At 33.9% G+C, this 15,381-nt stretch overlaps 2 protein-coding genes across 2 annotated transcripts; one reads left to right on the forward strand and one right to left on the reverse strand.

Moving 5' to 3' along the window:
* Nucleotides 1-2,770: 2,770 nt before the first annotated feature.
* LOC104220802 (uncharacterized) lies at nt 2,771-10,155 on the forward strand. Its single transcript, XM_009771742.2, has 14 exons — nt 2,771-2,950; nt 3,083-3,235; nt 3,346-3,444; nt 3,947-4,048; nt 4,210-4,353; nt 4,521-4,615; nt 4,690-4,819; nt 4,898-5,002; nt 5,307-5,413; nt 5,498-5,549; nt 5,851-5,940; nt 6,034-6,118; nt 6,252-6,316; nt 9,841-10,155. The coding sequence occupies exons 1-14, from the start codon at nt 2,861-2,863 to the stop codon at nt 9,925-9,927; spliced, it is 1,404 nt and encodes a 467-aa protein (XP_009770044.1). The 5' UTR covers nt 2,771-2,860; the 3' UTR covers nt 9,928-10,155.
* Nucleotides 10,156-11,048: 893 nt separating this feature from the next.
* Nucleotides 11,049-13,531, reverse strand: LOC104220801 (LEAF RUST 10 DISEASE-RESISTANCE LOCUS RECEPTOR-LIKE PROTEIN KINASE-like 1.5). The gene has a single exon (XM_009771741.2). It carries the CDS (start codon nt 13,290-13,292, stop codon nt 11,388-11,390), a length of 1,905 nt encoding a protein of 634 aa, XP_009770043.1. The 5' UTR covers nt 13,293-13,531; the 3' UTR covers nt 11,049-11,387.
* Nucleotides 13,532-15,381: the final 1,850 nt, after the last annotated feature.

The raw sequence follows: 15,381 nt of genomic DNA on the forward strand, positions 1-15,381 counted from the left end.
ATCAATTCTTTTCTACAAATTTATTGAAGTCCTAGAGCACCATTCTGCATCAGTTTTAATCAGATACATACACCTGCAAGTGTCGTATTGTGCCCTCATCAAGACTAAACTCTTCCTTTTGCCCAAAGCCGAGACATATATACAGTGAGTCGTGCATTTGAGTGAATTTTCTAATGGTTGCTGCACATTTTGTTGAGGTCTTGACATATACTTCTCTTGGTAGTCCATCTGATTTGCCTTCCCCTGATTCAGTTTCAAATCAACTTCATCAATCCAGAGCAATTCTACGTGACATCAACGCAATAACTTTATCTTTCGCGATGAAGAAGAACATTTCTTTTAATATATTTCAATTTAATTTCAACGTATTACGCTGTATTTTCATGTATTTCATTGTATTCATTGTCTTTTTTTTAATTGTAATTCAATGTATCTCGTTGTATTCCATGTATTTTATTGTATTCTCTGTTTTTTTTTCATTGTAGTTCAATGTATCCCACTGTATTCTATGTATTTCATCGTATTCACTGTCTCGCTATATGCCATGAATGTATTCATAAGTTTTTTTTAATTAATATAATTTATGTATTCAGATGTATTATATAATTTCTCTGAAAATTGCTATGTTTATGGGATATTTTTCAGTTGAGAATCTTTTTTATAACTGAAAATACAAAATTTGTGTTATAATTGAGTTTGTTGAGTTATATTAGGAGTCTATTATGTTAATTGATTCACTTCCCATTCTAAAAACAGTGTAATCCCCTATTTCACGCCGTGAATACAGTCGAATACAATAATTTATCCAGCTATAATCCCATGTTTCACTCCATGAATACAGTCGAATACACTCGAATACAACAACTGATTAGCTGGACTTCCCTGATTCATGCCTATTTTTACTACTGTATTCATGAATACAATAGCTTAAATACATCAAATACAACTTATAACCACATAAAATGTATCTATAATCCGTAATATAGCAAATGGTATCTATATATGGCTAATTACTACTAAAAGATAGTGCTTTATGAAAATTTCCCTAGTTAGATTATGTGACACTAAGAGCCTGTTTGGCAATGAAACTTTTTCACTTTCTCCGATTTTTTTTTATTTTTTTCGAAATAAGTGTTTGACCATAAAAATTTTAATTTTCACTTGAAAATGAATTTTGGAATTTTTCAAAAATTTGAAAAACTCCAAAAAGTTGTTTTTCAAAATTTTCACTAAGATCACTCGCAAAAATTCAAAAACAACCCAAAATTATATTCATGTCCAAACACAACTCTTATTTTCAAATACCATTTTCACTTATTTTTTTTTTTTTTTTTTTACTTTTTTCGAAATTTTACGATTCTTATGTCCAAACGCCTAGTAATATTTAGCTTTTTGAAATGTTTAGTACAAGCATCGTGTCATATACAAATGTAGTAAGTAGAACTACCAATCATTTTAGATGGAACGGGAATTATTTATATCCACTTTTGAGTCATCCCAACGTTAATTAAATGATTCAATATGTCAATTCAATAAACAGGAGTTTAGAGGTCATAATTTCAATTTACTTTTATTACTAGTTCGAATTTCTATAATTTTTGATGACATGGTTTAATAAGTCTTTGTTACTTTCTTTCTTAGTGAATTCAATTATACGTTTTTAAAATAGTATAAATAAAATTATATATACATAAATAATTCAACATAACTCAGTGTTTTGAAATTGAACTCAATATAAATATGCTTAAACAGTTAAATTGTACTAATATGCATTTTTGAATGCTCTCTTAAGACAATGCCTTACCATCAGATGGGTTCGAGGTTCTAGTACTTTCAAGTTACTGGATTCTAAATTAATAATTTATATATATTCAATGAATTTTTTAAGACAAATACATGGGGTGGACCAAAACAGTTGAATTAGACCGAACCCAAACCCATACTTAATAACAAACAATTGCTACTCTACTTTTTATTATCAAATTAGTTTGGATAAGATATATTCATCATATGATAAATACTAATAAATGTTTGGATCCAAAGAATAAAGGCGTTATATGCAGCTGTCACTCAAGAAACAAAAGATCAAAAGCTATCTGCTATCCTAGTCAAGAAAGATAATGCATTATTTGCGGAAGTGTCACAGCATACGGGTCTATTACGCAACTTTATCCTATATTTTTACAAGACGATTCGAATTCGTGACCTCCTGATCACATGATAATAACTTTATCAACAACTTACTATGTTTGATGAGATATGCAATTTATATTAAAATTAATTTTTGAAATTTGTGAACGAAAATGAGTTGCATCAACTTTTGCGAGGATATAAATGGATAAAACTAAAATTAAATTATTTTTAAATAATTATGTAATGATGTAAACGTTTGACCACGCATGAAGTTTTTAAAAAAAGACTTTTAAAATTTATAGTCTAAAATAAAATATAAATATTGCATGATTTTAAAATAATTAATTAAGGTATAGTAAAAATATTAAAGATAAATTATTTTTAAATAAGAAAAGATACATAAATAGACATGGATGGAGTAATATAAATATTTGAGACTGATTAAAAAGCTTTTGTATTATTTTAATAAGACTATGATATGATATGAGTTAAGTTTAAAGAAAGAAATGAGATTTATGTACTTAATACTAACTTATTTAAGATTGGGTAATTATTATTGTTGTTGTTGGCGGACGGAGTAACCTTTTGTTTTTTCTTTTTCTTTTTTCCGCTTAAAGTTTACTATATATATCTCTCCTCCTTGTAACTTTCCCAAAGGCAAAAAAAGTTTTCCCCATTTTCATGAACCAGCTGCAGACCAAGTTTGAAAGAAAAAAACCCTCAAAAAATGGAAGGATTAAAAGTAGATAAATGGGGTTATGAAGTAAAGACCAATTCTGATTCTTGCATATCTTCCATTAATTCTTATTATCATCAGGTACATACCCTTTTCATATCTCTTTAATTTTTATCAGTTTCAGCAAAAAAGATTAGATTTTTTTGTTGATATTGAGTTAATGTGAAGTGTATAACTTCTTACTGTATTTGAACTTTGATTTCTTGAGCTCAGGTACTTAGTTATGGAAGAGAGAGGTCAGTAATATTAGAAGCACCAAAACAAGACCCAAATTGTGTTTTGGCTAATATTTTAGCTGCTCATTATCTTTCCTCTGCTGATTCTTCACGTGCTATGCCTCTTCTTGAAGCTGCTAAGTCTTATCTTGTACAGTTTTATTAACTTTTGTTTTTCGCATATTTTGGTAATTTTCATTTATCTTTTTGTATTTTTGGGAGTTTAGTTTTACTTATGTCTTGTTAATGTTTGTTGTTTAGGAACAAGCTAGCTTGTATGAGAAGGTAGTTTTTGATGCAATCAATTGTTTGATTTCACCAAATAGAGATGATGATGTTGCTGTTGAACTACACTTTAAGGTGGGTTCTTTTTTTGTTTCTTTTTTTGCTGCTTGTTTGAAGTGTTCTTCTTTTTCATAGATTTGGTTATTTTTAAGTTTTATTCATTTCTGCTGATATTTATTTATGGGGTCTTATCAGCTTTTGATTATCGATAGTTGTAATAGTTACAATTTGCTAGTATGTTCAATAAAACATAGTGTGTCAAATTATTCTATCCATTCTTTATTTTCTTTTGACAACTCTTTTCGTTATGTAAGTCCTAATTCAATTTAATCTTGAAAAGTTATGCTCTGATGAATTCACATTCGGTCTTCGTTGAATCTGAAAATAATGTGTCATATCTGCTTTGGTTGGTCTGTGGCGTAATTAGCGAAAATATTACTTTAAAACCATAAGGATAATAAGATGGACTAATCAAAAAGCAGACAGGCATGGTCGGATGGATAATAGGCAGTGTCATCATTTATGATCTTTGGCAAAATCTCTTGATTGATAATGATAATTCATTACCTATTTGCAGCTGCTTAAGGATTTCCCAAGAGATCTGGTCTCTCTTAAAAGGGCTCAAGTGCTTTGTTTCTACATGGGTTGCCCTGATTTGTCTCTGAAACTTGTTGAGCAGGTTCATAATTGAATATCGCCTTGATGTCTTCCTTAATTTCCTAGGCAATATAAAAGAAATAAATAACTTGTGCCTGACATAATATCCAGAGATTTAATAGGAGTGACTATTGTAGTCATTTCCATATAAATGAATTCATGTTTCTTGAATTTTGTCTACAGGTCCTATCAGTAAATAAACAAGAAAGTTACATTTATGGCATGCTCGCTTTTTCCCTATTAGAACTTGGTCGATACACAGATGCAGAAGAAGCTGCAAACAAAGGCTTTGAGATTGATAGTGAAGATGCCTGGACACATCATGCTGTGAGTTACTCTTTCCTTTCTAGCTGATATCTGCTAGTGAAACGGCTAATATTAGTTGGATTGGCTGAAGAAATCGTCTAAATACATGCAAATATGTTGGCGGCTGGAGGAAATTCATTTATTCATTCAATGATATTTTTACTTTTCTCATGACAATCTCCTTGCAGCTCTGTCATGTTTATCAGTACAAGTGTCGTTTTAAAGAAGCAGTACAATTTATGGAGAAGTGCTCAAGAACCTGGAGTTCTTTGTCATCTTTTATGTATGCGCAGAATCCGATACTAGTTCAGCTTTGAATTTTATAATTTTTAAAAGCTAACCATTAGGATATTGCAGGTATACACACAATTGGTGGCACGTCGCGCTTTGTTATTTGGAAGGTCATTCTCCCATGGAAAAAGTAAGAGATGTGTATGACCAGAACATCTGGAAAGAGTTGGAAAGAAGTGATGCCTCTCCAGCTGAAGTAAGTTAGTGGTTTGTAGTCAAACAACTTCTTTCAATAATACTTGCTGAGAGTTGCAGTGTTCTTGGAAACATGCAGGTGTACTTGAATGCTGTTGGTTTGCTACTCCGGGTATATGTACGAGGTGGGATTAATGTCTTTGGGGATCGTTTGAAGATCCTAGCTGATTGTCTCACAAATAAAGTGAGTTCAGGTGCAGAAGCATATTAATTTCTCTTTTTAGGTTACACCATAATTGCATGTGTATGCACTTTAGTTGGAGTTATGTAGATCTTTCCTATATTAGAAGTGAAAAATCAGCTAAACAAGCTAGCACCTTTAACTAGTCAAAGACTTTATGAAGAAATGTAGGAACAAATTTCATATATTTATGCTTTTCTGCAATGACCTTTAGTGATTTAAGTTACGCATCACTACGTGCTTTTGAGCAATCCCTCCCTTACCCCCTTACCAAATATAAAACTAAAAAGAAAAACTTCTATATTAGGCTTTCTGGCATCTTGAATGGCACCTGGATGTATTGGTGGTGTGGGCCCTATCTTGTACAGGCGAAGTTTCTAAAGCGGAAGAGTTACTCGAGGGTTTGAAATCCAGGTCAGAACAAATTTAGCCATTCTTTTCATTCATAGACCAGGCTATCCAACCACTCACTTTGAAAGTTTGTTCTTTTTCCTGTAGAATTTCCAACGTGACCAAGAAAAAACAACAACATATGCAGCGAGCAATGCTGGTTTGTCCCTTTCTTTTTTCTTTTTCTTTTTTGTATTTACCAACTTCTGAATAGTTTTTTGGAGAAAATATACTCATACCTCGCAGTTTCTTTTCTCTTTCAATAGCATAGACTTTTTATTTTCAGAAGGTTTTTCCAATTGATTTTAGTACTATTTTTATGACTCGGCCTTTTAAAGTGACTCGGTCTATCACAAGTTTGAAATATTGATGCATGTATTAGTTGCTTGATTGATATATGATAGATAGAAACTGTTTCATTCACTTTAACTTTTTAATTCTTTCCTTATATATTATTTTAGCTTGCAGAAGCTCTATTTGAATATGGCAAGGGTGAAAATGAACGCGCGTTAGAATTTCTTGACGAGACATTTGATGCTATTAACTACAAGGTAGTTTGGGATGACAGGGGGGAAATTCTATAGTTTATTTAGCATTATCTCTATTTTTTTCATGTATGATAAGTAAATACGACTTTGTGACAGATTATTGGAGCATCAGACGAACAGCTTGATGTTTTCAATGAAGTTTGGATCACTATGTTGTTAAACAGTGGTCAAGCTACAAAAGGTATACCATTTCAGTGAACCTCAACTTTTGTTTTTATTTTTTCCTTTTTTTTTTTTTGGGATTAGTACCTTTTGATATTCACTTAAAAGTGTCGTAGTCACTTATGCTTAAGTTGCGATTTTGGAACTCACAGCTATTCAGGCGATAGAGAAGCTGCTAAAGAAGAGGGAAGGAACCCCGTTCTTATGGCGCCTCCTGGTATGTCTTAGCTCGCTGCTCCATAATTTTGGCTTCAGCTGAATAGATTGTTCAGGAACAACTGCACTTTTTCCTTGCCATCTCTTAGGTTTTGTCACTCCTAATCCAAGTAGTGTCAATTGCCTCACATAAAACCTTTAATCTTTTCTGACATGCCTCAACAAGACAAATTGATGATGAGGAATTACAGTTTAGTTTGACTTTAGTTTCTCCAAATTCGGCAGTAATTTTATGTAATAATATGAAGGTAAATGGAATATTGTACCAACAAAGAGTGTTCTTTCATGTACATATGCAATTATAAGTATCTACATACACATATTCCAGCTATAAAAATGTCCCATGCGTCAACAATCAGCATTTAATGTCCTGATAAGTTTCTAATGGCACAAAAGTTTGATGCGTCAGTAACAGTGCGCATTCCAGTCATCATCATTTGCTCTTCTTTCTCTCCACCGGTACATTCACACAGCAATACAAAGGAAGAGGTTAAGTAAAGAGATTATTTTCTTACAAACATTAGGAAAGATAGACTAGTGAATAAAGTACCAAAGTGAATGTTTTTAAGTATGAAATATGTTTGGACCTAGATTTCAAACTTTTAATGTCCATAGATTCACCTCTTGGCAAAGGGCGCAAACATTGGAGATGCCACCAGAAGCCCAAACATGAAAGCAGATAATATGACACCATAATAAAAATGATTCAAATTAAAATCACCCCAGCAAACAAACAGAAACAAGCTCATGATAACTTCAAAGTTAAGCAGAACCTGGTAGGAAAGATTACAAATCACATAGAATACGACAAGTAACCTGATTATTCGCAGCAAATGTGTCATAAGCAAATAGTTCAGATTAGATCAAGAAAGAAAAAAAAGCAATAAGGATGCACCATCTTACACCCTGCTCAATTTTAACTTTATCTAATACAAAGGCTAAATCTTTCCAACTATTTTTGCCACTTTCTGGTCCAAACATAGGATGAGTCCAAAGAATATCAAAATAGGTAGACAAAACTTGTTAAAAAAATATTATATGGGAATTTTTTAACAGACAAAACATCAACAAATAATGTATTTATTTTAAGCAATTGAATTGGGAGTGATTTGAGCACAGGTTCTGGGAAAATAATTGAAGCACAACGTAAAATAACATCAAGGTGTTGCTCAGAAGGTCATGTGGATCTGGAAAAATTAATTAAACACACATTGAACATTCTTTAGGTGTTTCATTTTTTCAAGATCCACATGACCTTGTGAGCAACCTGCGGATGTTATTCTACGAATTTGTGTTCAAATCACTTCCAATTCAAAAACTTAAAAGAAACACATTGTTTATTAATGTTTTGTTTGTTAGAGAATTCCCCGATAATTTTTTTTTACAAGTTTTGCCTTACCCATTTTAATATTCTTTGTACTCACTCTATGTTTGGACCTGAAAGTGGTAAAGATAGTTGGAAAGATTTGGCCTTTGTGTTTGATAAATTTAGAATTGGTGAAAGAAGAGTGTAGGATGGTGCATCCTTATTGTTTTTTTTTCATTGATTTAATCTAAACTATTTGCTTATGATGCATCTACTGCGAATTATCAGGTTACTTGTCGTATTCTGTGTGATACGAAATCTTTCCTCCTAAGTTCTGCTTAACTTTAAAGTTATCATGATCTTGTTTCTGTTTGTTTGCAGGGGTGATTTTAATTTGAATCATTTTTAGGATGCGATCATATTATCTGCTTTCATGTTTGGGCTTCTGGTGGCATCTCCAATATGCGTGCCCCTTTGTCAAGACGTGAATCCATGTACATTACAAACTTGAGATCTAGGTCCAAATATATTTCATACTTACGAACACTCACTTTGGCACTTTATTTATTGGTCTAAATACTTTCCTATTGTTTGTCAAGAAAACAATCTCTTTACTTTACATTGTACTTTGCATTGCTGTGTGAAAATACCAGGGGAGAGAAAGTATGCGAATGATGATGACTAGAATGCACACTGTTGTTGATATATTCTGTGGAATGTGTCTCAATTTTGAGGACTTTTTATTCAGAAGTTGCATCAAGGAATTAAAGCAAATCCAATTATGTATTTGTTGATTCAGTTTAGGAAAAGTGTAATTATTTTGGTTATGTAAGACTGTTTAAAAATGAATGAAGTTGTGATTATACTTTGCTAGTATTTTGGATAACCTTGGTTTTGGACCTTTTGGTTCAAGTGAAACTTGTTATAAATGCATACAGATGCCCACATTTTGTTATTGATGAATGAAGTTGTGATTATAAATGCATTAAGTGATGTTCCTATGTTCTGTTATTGTTTACCGTTTTCTCTTTTATGTATTTGGTCCTAGTTTAATTTGGTAAAAAAAATATGGCATTCTAGATGTAAGCATGTAGTTGTTCCTCTTGGTTATAAAATTCGTGTGACAAGACATTATCTGTCTAGACACCATTTTGCACGATAATAATTTTAGTCTTGTAAAAAATATGGGTACAAAATATGAATACCCATATTATCCGTGAGTTTATACGTTCAAAAGATGGGCGGCTTGGGTTTTTTCCTAACCCATATTTGATCCAACCCGCCCATTTGCAAGCACTAGTCATGATTAGTCTCATTGGAAAAATAGTTAGAAGTCCTGCAGTGTATCTAAAGGTGTCAAAATTGGCCTAGAAAAATATGACCCACCAAGGTTGGCCGGTCATTGACCTGCCTATTTGTTGAACTTACCCTATCTAAAGTTGGGCTGATTTACTTTGCCAAAATATCTTTAAAATAATCTTTTTTGTTTGGTATGTTATATATGACCATAAAAAAAAGAAAACAATCTTATTTTGTAATTAAATAATTCATAAGAAAATAACACATATTAATTAAAGCTTGGTAAGAGTTGGACGGCCCTACACGTGGGATGTTGTTGTTGTAAGAGTTGGACGGGTTAGACTATGACCCAAATTTTAGCCCACCTTGAACCACTTCATTGCAGCCCAAGTAACTTTTGAGCGGGTCAAAGACCCTCCCATTTATTGACATCGACTATTTTGACCCACCCAAAATCAGTCAAGCGCGCATTTGACGCCCCTAAGTTTAAAAAAGATGGCAGCTCAGTGCACTAAGCCTCCCGCTATGCGCGGGGTTCGGGGAAGGTCTGGACCACAAGGGTCTATTGTAAGCAGCTTTACCCTGCATTTATGTAAGAGTTTGTTTCCACGGCTCGAATGAAAACAGCCGAGAGGTGTATGATGTATGAAATGAAATTAAATGGGGATATAGCTGCAGTCTTAATTGCGAATCTGAGAGGTGCAATTTCCTTTGGAGGACTTCTTTTTCTATAAAATTCCACCTTGTGATGTCAAAGGATCAGGCACAGACCTATACCAGTATATTAGAGTCTAAAAATTAGACCTGAAGTCTCAGTACACCTGACCACTTTCAAGTCCCATGTACTATATAGATTGAGAACTCTATTATCAGAGGCAGTAAATTGGATTATCTTGTATTATTGTTGCTTCTTGGTGCAGGAAAAAAGTTATTCAATGTCAAGAAAGCAGGAAGCAATAGATGCAGGCAAAAAAGCTCAGGCATTGGAAGCGGCATACTTCAATTAATCAATCCAGCAGAGGAAGATAGCTATCAATATTAGTGATATTTCACTTGTATTCCTCTTTTCTAGAATTTGAGTAGTGCTAAAATGTAAATTTTCTCCCTGTTGTATTTATAAATAAAGCAGTGTCCCCTGAGCCAATTTTATCGTTGGAAGCTGGAGACACTCTGTGCAGGTTAAGATGTAAGTTCTGAAATCTTAAATAAATGGACTGAAGTTTAAGTTTTGTGTATTGTATGTTTCACATCATCAATTGAGTTAACTCACAACATTAATTTTTCAAAACAAGTTTGATATTGTTACTTGAAAAACAAAACAATAACATGTTATTTCAGCTGAAATTATTACAAAGTGATTTTTTTTTACATTATCGGTGTATACAAGACTTAACATGGCACATGGTATGGTAGTTCTGTGCCATAATGTTGGCCAATAATCTTGTACTCTTTTAACTCACGAGGTGACCTTACATTACTTCTTGTTCCTTTTTGCCTGAATAACTTGCTTTTCTCCCCACACCTGCTCATACTTGTAAACAGAAAAAGTCAAAACCATGTTTCCCAAATATTTAAAACTTAGATGGCTCCAATTTTTAGTTGAAAAGGACATGAAAATAGTGTCAGTATTGCAGTTTTGGTATGAAAAGAGCATCCAATACTATAGCTTTTCCTATATAGTAGAAATGATTGTTTTAGGTAGGTTGTTTACATTATACCCCTTAGGGTGCGATTCTTCTCCGAACCTTGCGCGAAAGTGAGATGCTTGGTACACTCTACCTTCTTGATAGTTTAATATAAGTATTTTCAAGTTAGCTAAGTTAGCTTTTTTGCATGTCAAAGTGTCTGATAGACTAAGTTCCTTCTGTACATTTGAACCAAAACTAATGGTTAAAAAAATTGTAGTGTATTTTTAGATATGAGAAGATCTCTATTGAGAAAAAGGGCTATCATTATTTTCTCAGAATTAGAATCAACCTAGCATTATCTGATAATGCACAAATTTATTGTCCAAAACAGTATTCAAGATCTTGTTTGAGCTTTGGGAGTAATAACATTCTCAATTATGATCAAGGTAAAGTCAAAAAGCAAAAAGTAAATTCACGAGGGGTTGTGTATGTAAGAAACAAACACTAAAGAAAGTGGGATCGATTCACATTCCATTTTACCACAATCAAACAAAACTTCACCTGACACCTTTTCAGTCCAAACCCCCACCCCCACCCCACATGTGTAATTCACATTTGCATTTTTTTTTTCCAAGTAACTTGTGCACAACTGATTATTCAATGAGATAATTGGTACCTCTCATTAACACAAATATCATGCACAGCTTGACTCTTCTATTATAGATATCGACTACCTCCCATTAGTGCAATAGTCGGGCAGATTGCGACTATACTATCAAATATAGACCAAGTGTATCAATATAAGTAACGATTAACTCTGTCAACCAAAACATGCAGACTTAGTTGATTAAACCTAGTCCATCAGGAACCACCATGTTACTAGAATTTGAAGTCCTCAATATACCACCACCACCACCACTTCCAACTCCTCTTGCCCTTCCCCTTATCCGTCTCAACTCTGCCACCACATCCCTTGAATCAGGCCGATCATCCTTATCGGCCGCTACGCACCGGAACGCGAGCTCCGCCACCGCACCAACCCCTTCCGTTGCTTCTCCATCCACCACCAAAACAGGGTCCACAACTTGCTGCAACAACCCCATTTGGATTCTTGAAACTACCATATCAGCCAATGCCATTTCCCTCTTCTCCCTCTTTTGGTCCACAGCTTTCATCCCTGTTATTAATTCCAACAACACAACCCCAAAACTATATATATCACTCTTTTCATTCAATCTAAATGACTTGTGATAATCAGGATCCAAATAACCAGGAGTTCCTTGTGGACCAGTCCAAACTTCACCAGTAGAATCACCAGAAGCAACTGTTGCATCAGTGCATACTAAGAGTCTTGAAAGCCCAAAATCACCAACTTTAACCCTCATATCTTTTTCAACAAAAATGTTGGTTGAAGTAATATCTCTATGTACTATAGGTGGAACAACAGAGAAATGCAAGTACTCAATTGCCATAGCTATTTGCAGTGCAATATCAACTCTTAAACTCCAAGTTAAACAACCCTTTTTGTACAAATTCTTGTTTCCATGAAGATGGTCAGCAAGTGTACCATTTGGAACATAGTCATAAACCAAAAGTAGCCCTCTTGGATCACTACAATAGCCATGAAGTTTGACTAAATTTGGGTGGTTAATTGATGACAAAATCAAGATTTCATTACAGAATGACTTTGTTGAAAAAGCTTTAGCCCCAGCTGGAGAATGCTTATGCAAATGCTTAACAGCAACAAGCCTACCATCTTCAAGATTCCCTAAATACACAGAACCAAATCCACCATCCCCTAATTTCCTCTTAGGATCAAAGTGATTTGTTGAGTTTTCAAGTTCTTCGTAAGGGAAAACTGGTGGAAGTAAACTAGCAGACCTATGCCTTCTAAGGTAAATTATTGTAGGATCTTCTTCTGAACCTGAACCCTTTTTTCTTGAACGAAAAATGAAGGTTCCAATTGAGAAAACAACTAAAAAACACACAAGTAGAAAGAGCATTGATAACATAACTACATGATTAGCACTTTTTTGTCTAATTAAAGGAGGTGAATACCTAACTTGAGATAAAGGAAAACATAAAAATGGTTTCTTGGGGTGTGAAGAGTTGAATCCACAAGCACCATTATTAGCTCTACAAGTTTTGCAGCTAGAAAAGTAAGAATCTTGATCCTCATCATATTCTACTTCAATACCCATTTTCAAGAAATCATCAAGAAATCCAAGAATATCACTTTGGCATCTTTCATCAGAGTCAAAATGGTGTCTTGAACCACATTCATGTAGTAGTGAAAGTGGGTTCTTGATTAGCTTACATTGCATTGGACAGTGGCTGCAATTTGGGAGATTTGGAGGTGGACAAGGTTTTAAAACAGACAGCCTAGAACAAGAAGAATCAGAGACCTTAAATGGAGAACCAGAGATTGAAATGGATCTTGAAAAAGAACAATTCTTGAACTCAGATTCTTGTGGAGAAAGGAGAAGAGTGGAGGAATTAAGCTCAAAATGGAGCAAAGAGAAATTGAAGTTATTGACTGAAATGAGAGCATGTGAAGGTGAACATTGGATTTGAAAAGAAGGGTGACCACAACCAGGAGATGAAGAAAAAGGAAAAGGAGGAAAAGAAGTAAAAGGTGGACATAAGATTTCAGCTTCAGTTGATGGTTTTGAGCAGATATGAGCTGCAGCTGTCTTATTGCTAACAAGAAAAAACAAGATAGACAAAAATGGTAAAAATGACATTATGTTGATGAACTCCTACTAGGTACTGAAGTCATTCAAATGAAGAATAGCAAAGAAGAAAAGATTGAATCTTGGGGGGAAAAAGAAGGAGCCTTGAATTTATGATCTAGATTTGGGTTCAGATTCTTTAACTAGTAATATTATCAGTGTGCATAGGATGTTGGACTTTTTTTTTTGGTTAGTAGAGAAGTGGAGTGTATGGGGGTCTCGAGGAAGAAAGAAAAGAGAGAGGGTCACGTGAAGATAATTTAGAAGAAGACAAAAAACAGAAAAAAGAAATGATGAATTGTTTGGTCATTTAGGAAAGGAGACCACAAGGGGCTTGGATTTTTCAAAAGAGAGATCTTGGAGGAAATTTTGTAAAAATAGCACGGTATAGTCAGTTTTCGGACTGGTCATTTAAAAATAGGCAGCATTTATGAAGTCAATAAAATATAGCCACTATTTTACTGCAACAGAGATCGGTCCAGCATGATATACTGGAGTTCGGTACACCTGTGTATGAACTCCAGCATATTATGCTGGACCGATATATTTTGCTTAGACTGGAGCACTAGTGCTCCAAACTCCAGTATATTATACTAGACAATTATACTTGCTTGAACTCCAGTATATTATGCTGGAGTTCTAGTGTACTTATGTTGGAGCTTCATCATATTATGCTAGAGTTCGAACATACTTATCCTAAAACTCCAGTATAATATGCAGGAGTTTAAGCATACTTTTGCTGGAACTCCAGTAGAATATACTGGCGTATTTTTCGGGTTTTGAACAGTGTTTTCGCTCAAATTTATCTTTACATGAAAAGTGGCTAAATTTCGATTACTTTTGAAACTGGGCTATTTTTAAACGGCCAATCGTAAATCTGATTATTTTTTAATTTCAATTTTGTTTGCTATTTCTTTGAAAAGATTCAAGAAATGTTATTGACCGAGAGTTGTAATAGGATAAATAGGATCCTATCGCTTTTAATTAGAAATCTTGAATTTAATTTTGGCATAATAGCATGGGAGACACTTGTACTTGTTCCAATTTGTCATCCCGGTCCCTACACTCCATAAAGTTTCATCAAGACACTTCAACTTAATCAAAACAAGACTTTAAACCCTTCTGACCGTTGACCGAGCTTATGTGGCATTGATATGGCTGAGGTGGACAACATGAGTGATTTACATGCACATTAGGTGCGTGAGCTGATAATTTTTCTTTACTAAAAAAATAAAAATATAAGCAATGACTCCCCCTTCATTCTGCACCCCCTCCTCTTCTTCTTCGTATCCCTCCCCCTTCGTTCTGCCTCCCCCCCCCCCCGCCTCTTCTCCTCGTCTTCTTCTTTAGATTCCCTTCCTTCTCCTTTTTCTTCATCCCTTCTTTCATTAGATTTTCTCCTTGGTATGTATTTTTTCTTCCATCATGTCATCATCCCATTCTCTATGACTCCTCCATTTCCGATGGTTTTAGCTTTCAATTTTTTTTTCACACCCCTTCCAAATTGGGGTAGAGGAATAAGTCAAAATTCAAAAGACTTAATTCTCTGCTCATGTATTTTTCATGGATAGATAACTTTCTTTAAAAGAGGAGTGAAGGAAGTAGTGGTACTCATAGTGGAGGAGCCATGGCAGGTGGGTTATTGTTTTAAGAAGGTTGAGTGGGTGGGTTTGAAGAAGGGAGGAGGGATTTTATTAATTTTAATTTTAATTTTTTGCGTTTTTTATTTTACTTTTTGTTTATGAAATTAAAATTTTGTTAAATAATATTATTTTGGCACAAAATCTGATATGCATGCTGATTTGTTATTCACGTCAAGTAAGTGAGCATTACACGATTCCGGAGGTATTTAAAAGTCTTGTTTTGATTAAGTTGAAGTGTCTAGATAAAACTTTATGGAGTGTAGGGACCGGGATGACAAACTGGAATAAGTACAAGTGTCTCCTAGGCTATTCTGCCTTTAACTTTTGGAATAAAAGATCTTGAAACAATATATCTTTAATAGATTACAAAGCTTAGGAGCAATATTAACAATAAATTCAGTGTGTATTTTTATAAGTGGAGTCTCGAAAAAATATTGTATAAAAATAAATTTTATATA

Source organism: Nicotiana sylvestris, chromosome 10, assembly GCF_000393655.2.
Source record: "Nicotiana sylvestris chromosome 10, ASM39365v2, whole genome shotgun sequence".
Lineage (NCBI taxonomy): Eukaryota > Viridiplantae > Streptophyta > Magnoliopsida > Solanales > Solanaceae > Nicotiana > Nicotiana sylvestris.

Bases quoted from the DNA above. Each gene is read 5' to 3' on its own strand.
- LOC104220802 (XM_009771742.2), top strand. From the start codon at position 2,861: ATGGAAGGATTAAAAGTAGATAAATGGGGTTATGAAGTAAAGACCAAT. The intron at 4,049-4,209 runs GTTCATAATTGA...TTTTGTCTACAG, and splicing joins CTCTGAAACTTGTTGAGCAG to GTCCTATCAGTAAATAAACA. The intron at 4,820-4,897 runs GTAAGTTAGTGG...GGAAACATGCAG, and splicing joins GTGATGCCTCTCCAGCTGAA to GTGTACTTGAATGCTGTTGG.
- LOC104220801 (XM_009771741.2), bottom strand. From the start codon at position 13,292: ATGTCATTTTTACCATTTTTGTCTATCTTGTTTTTTCTTGTTAGCAAT.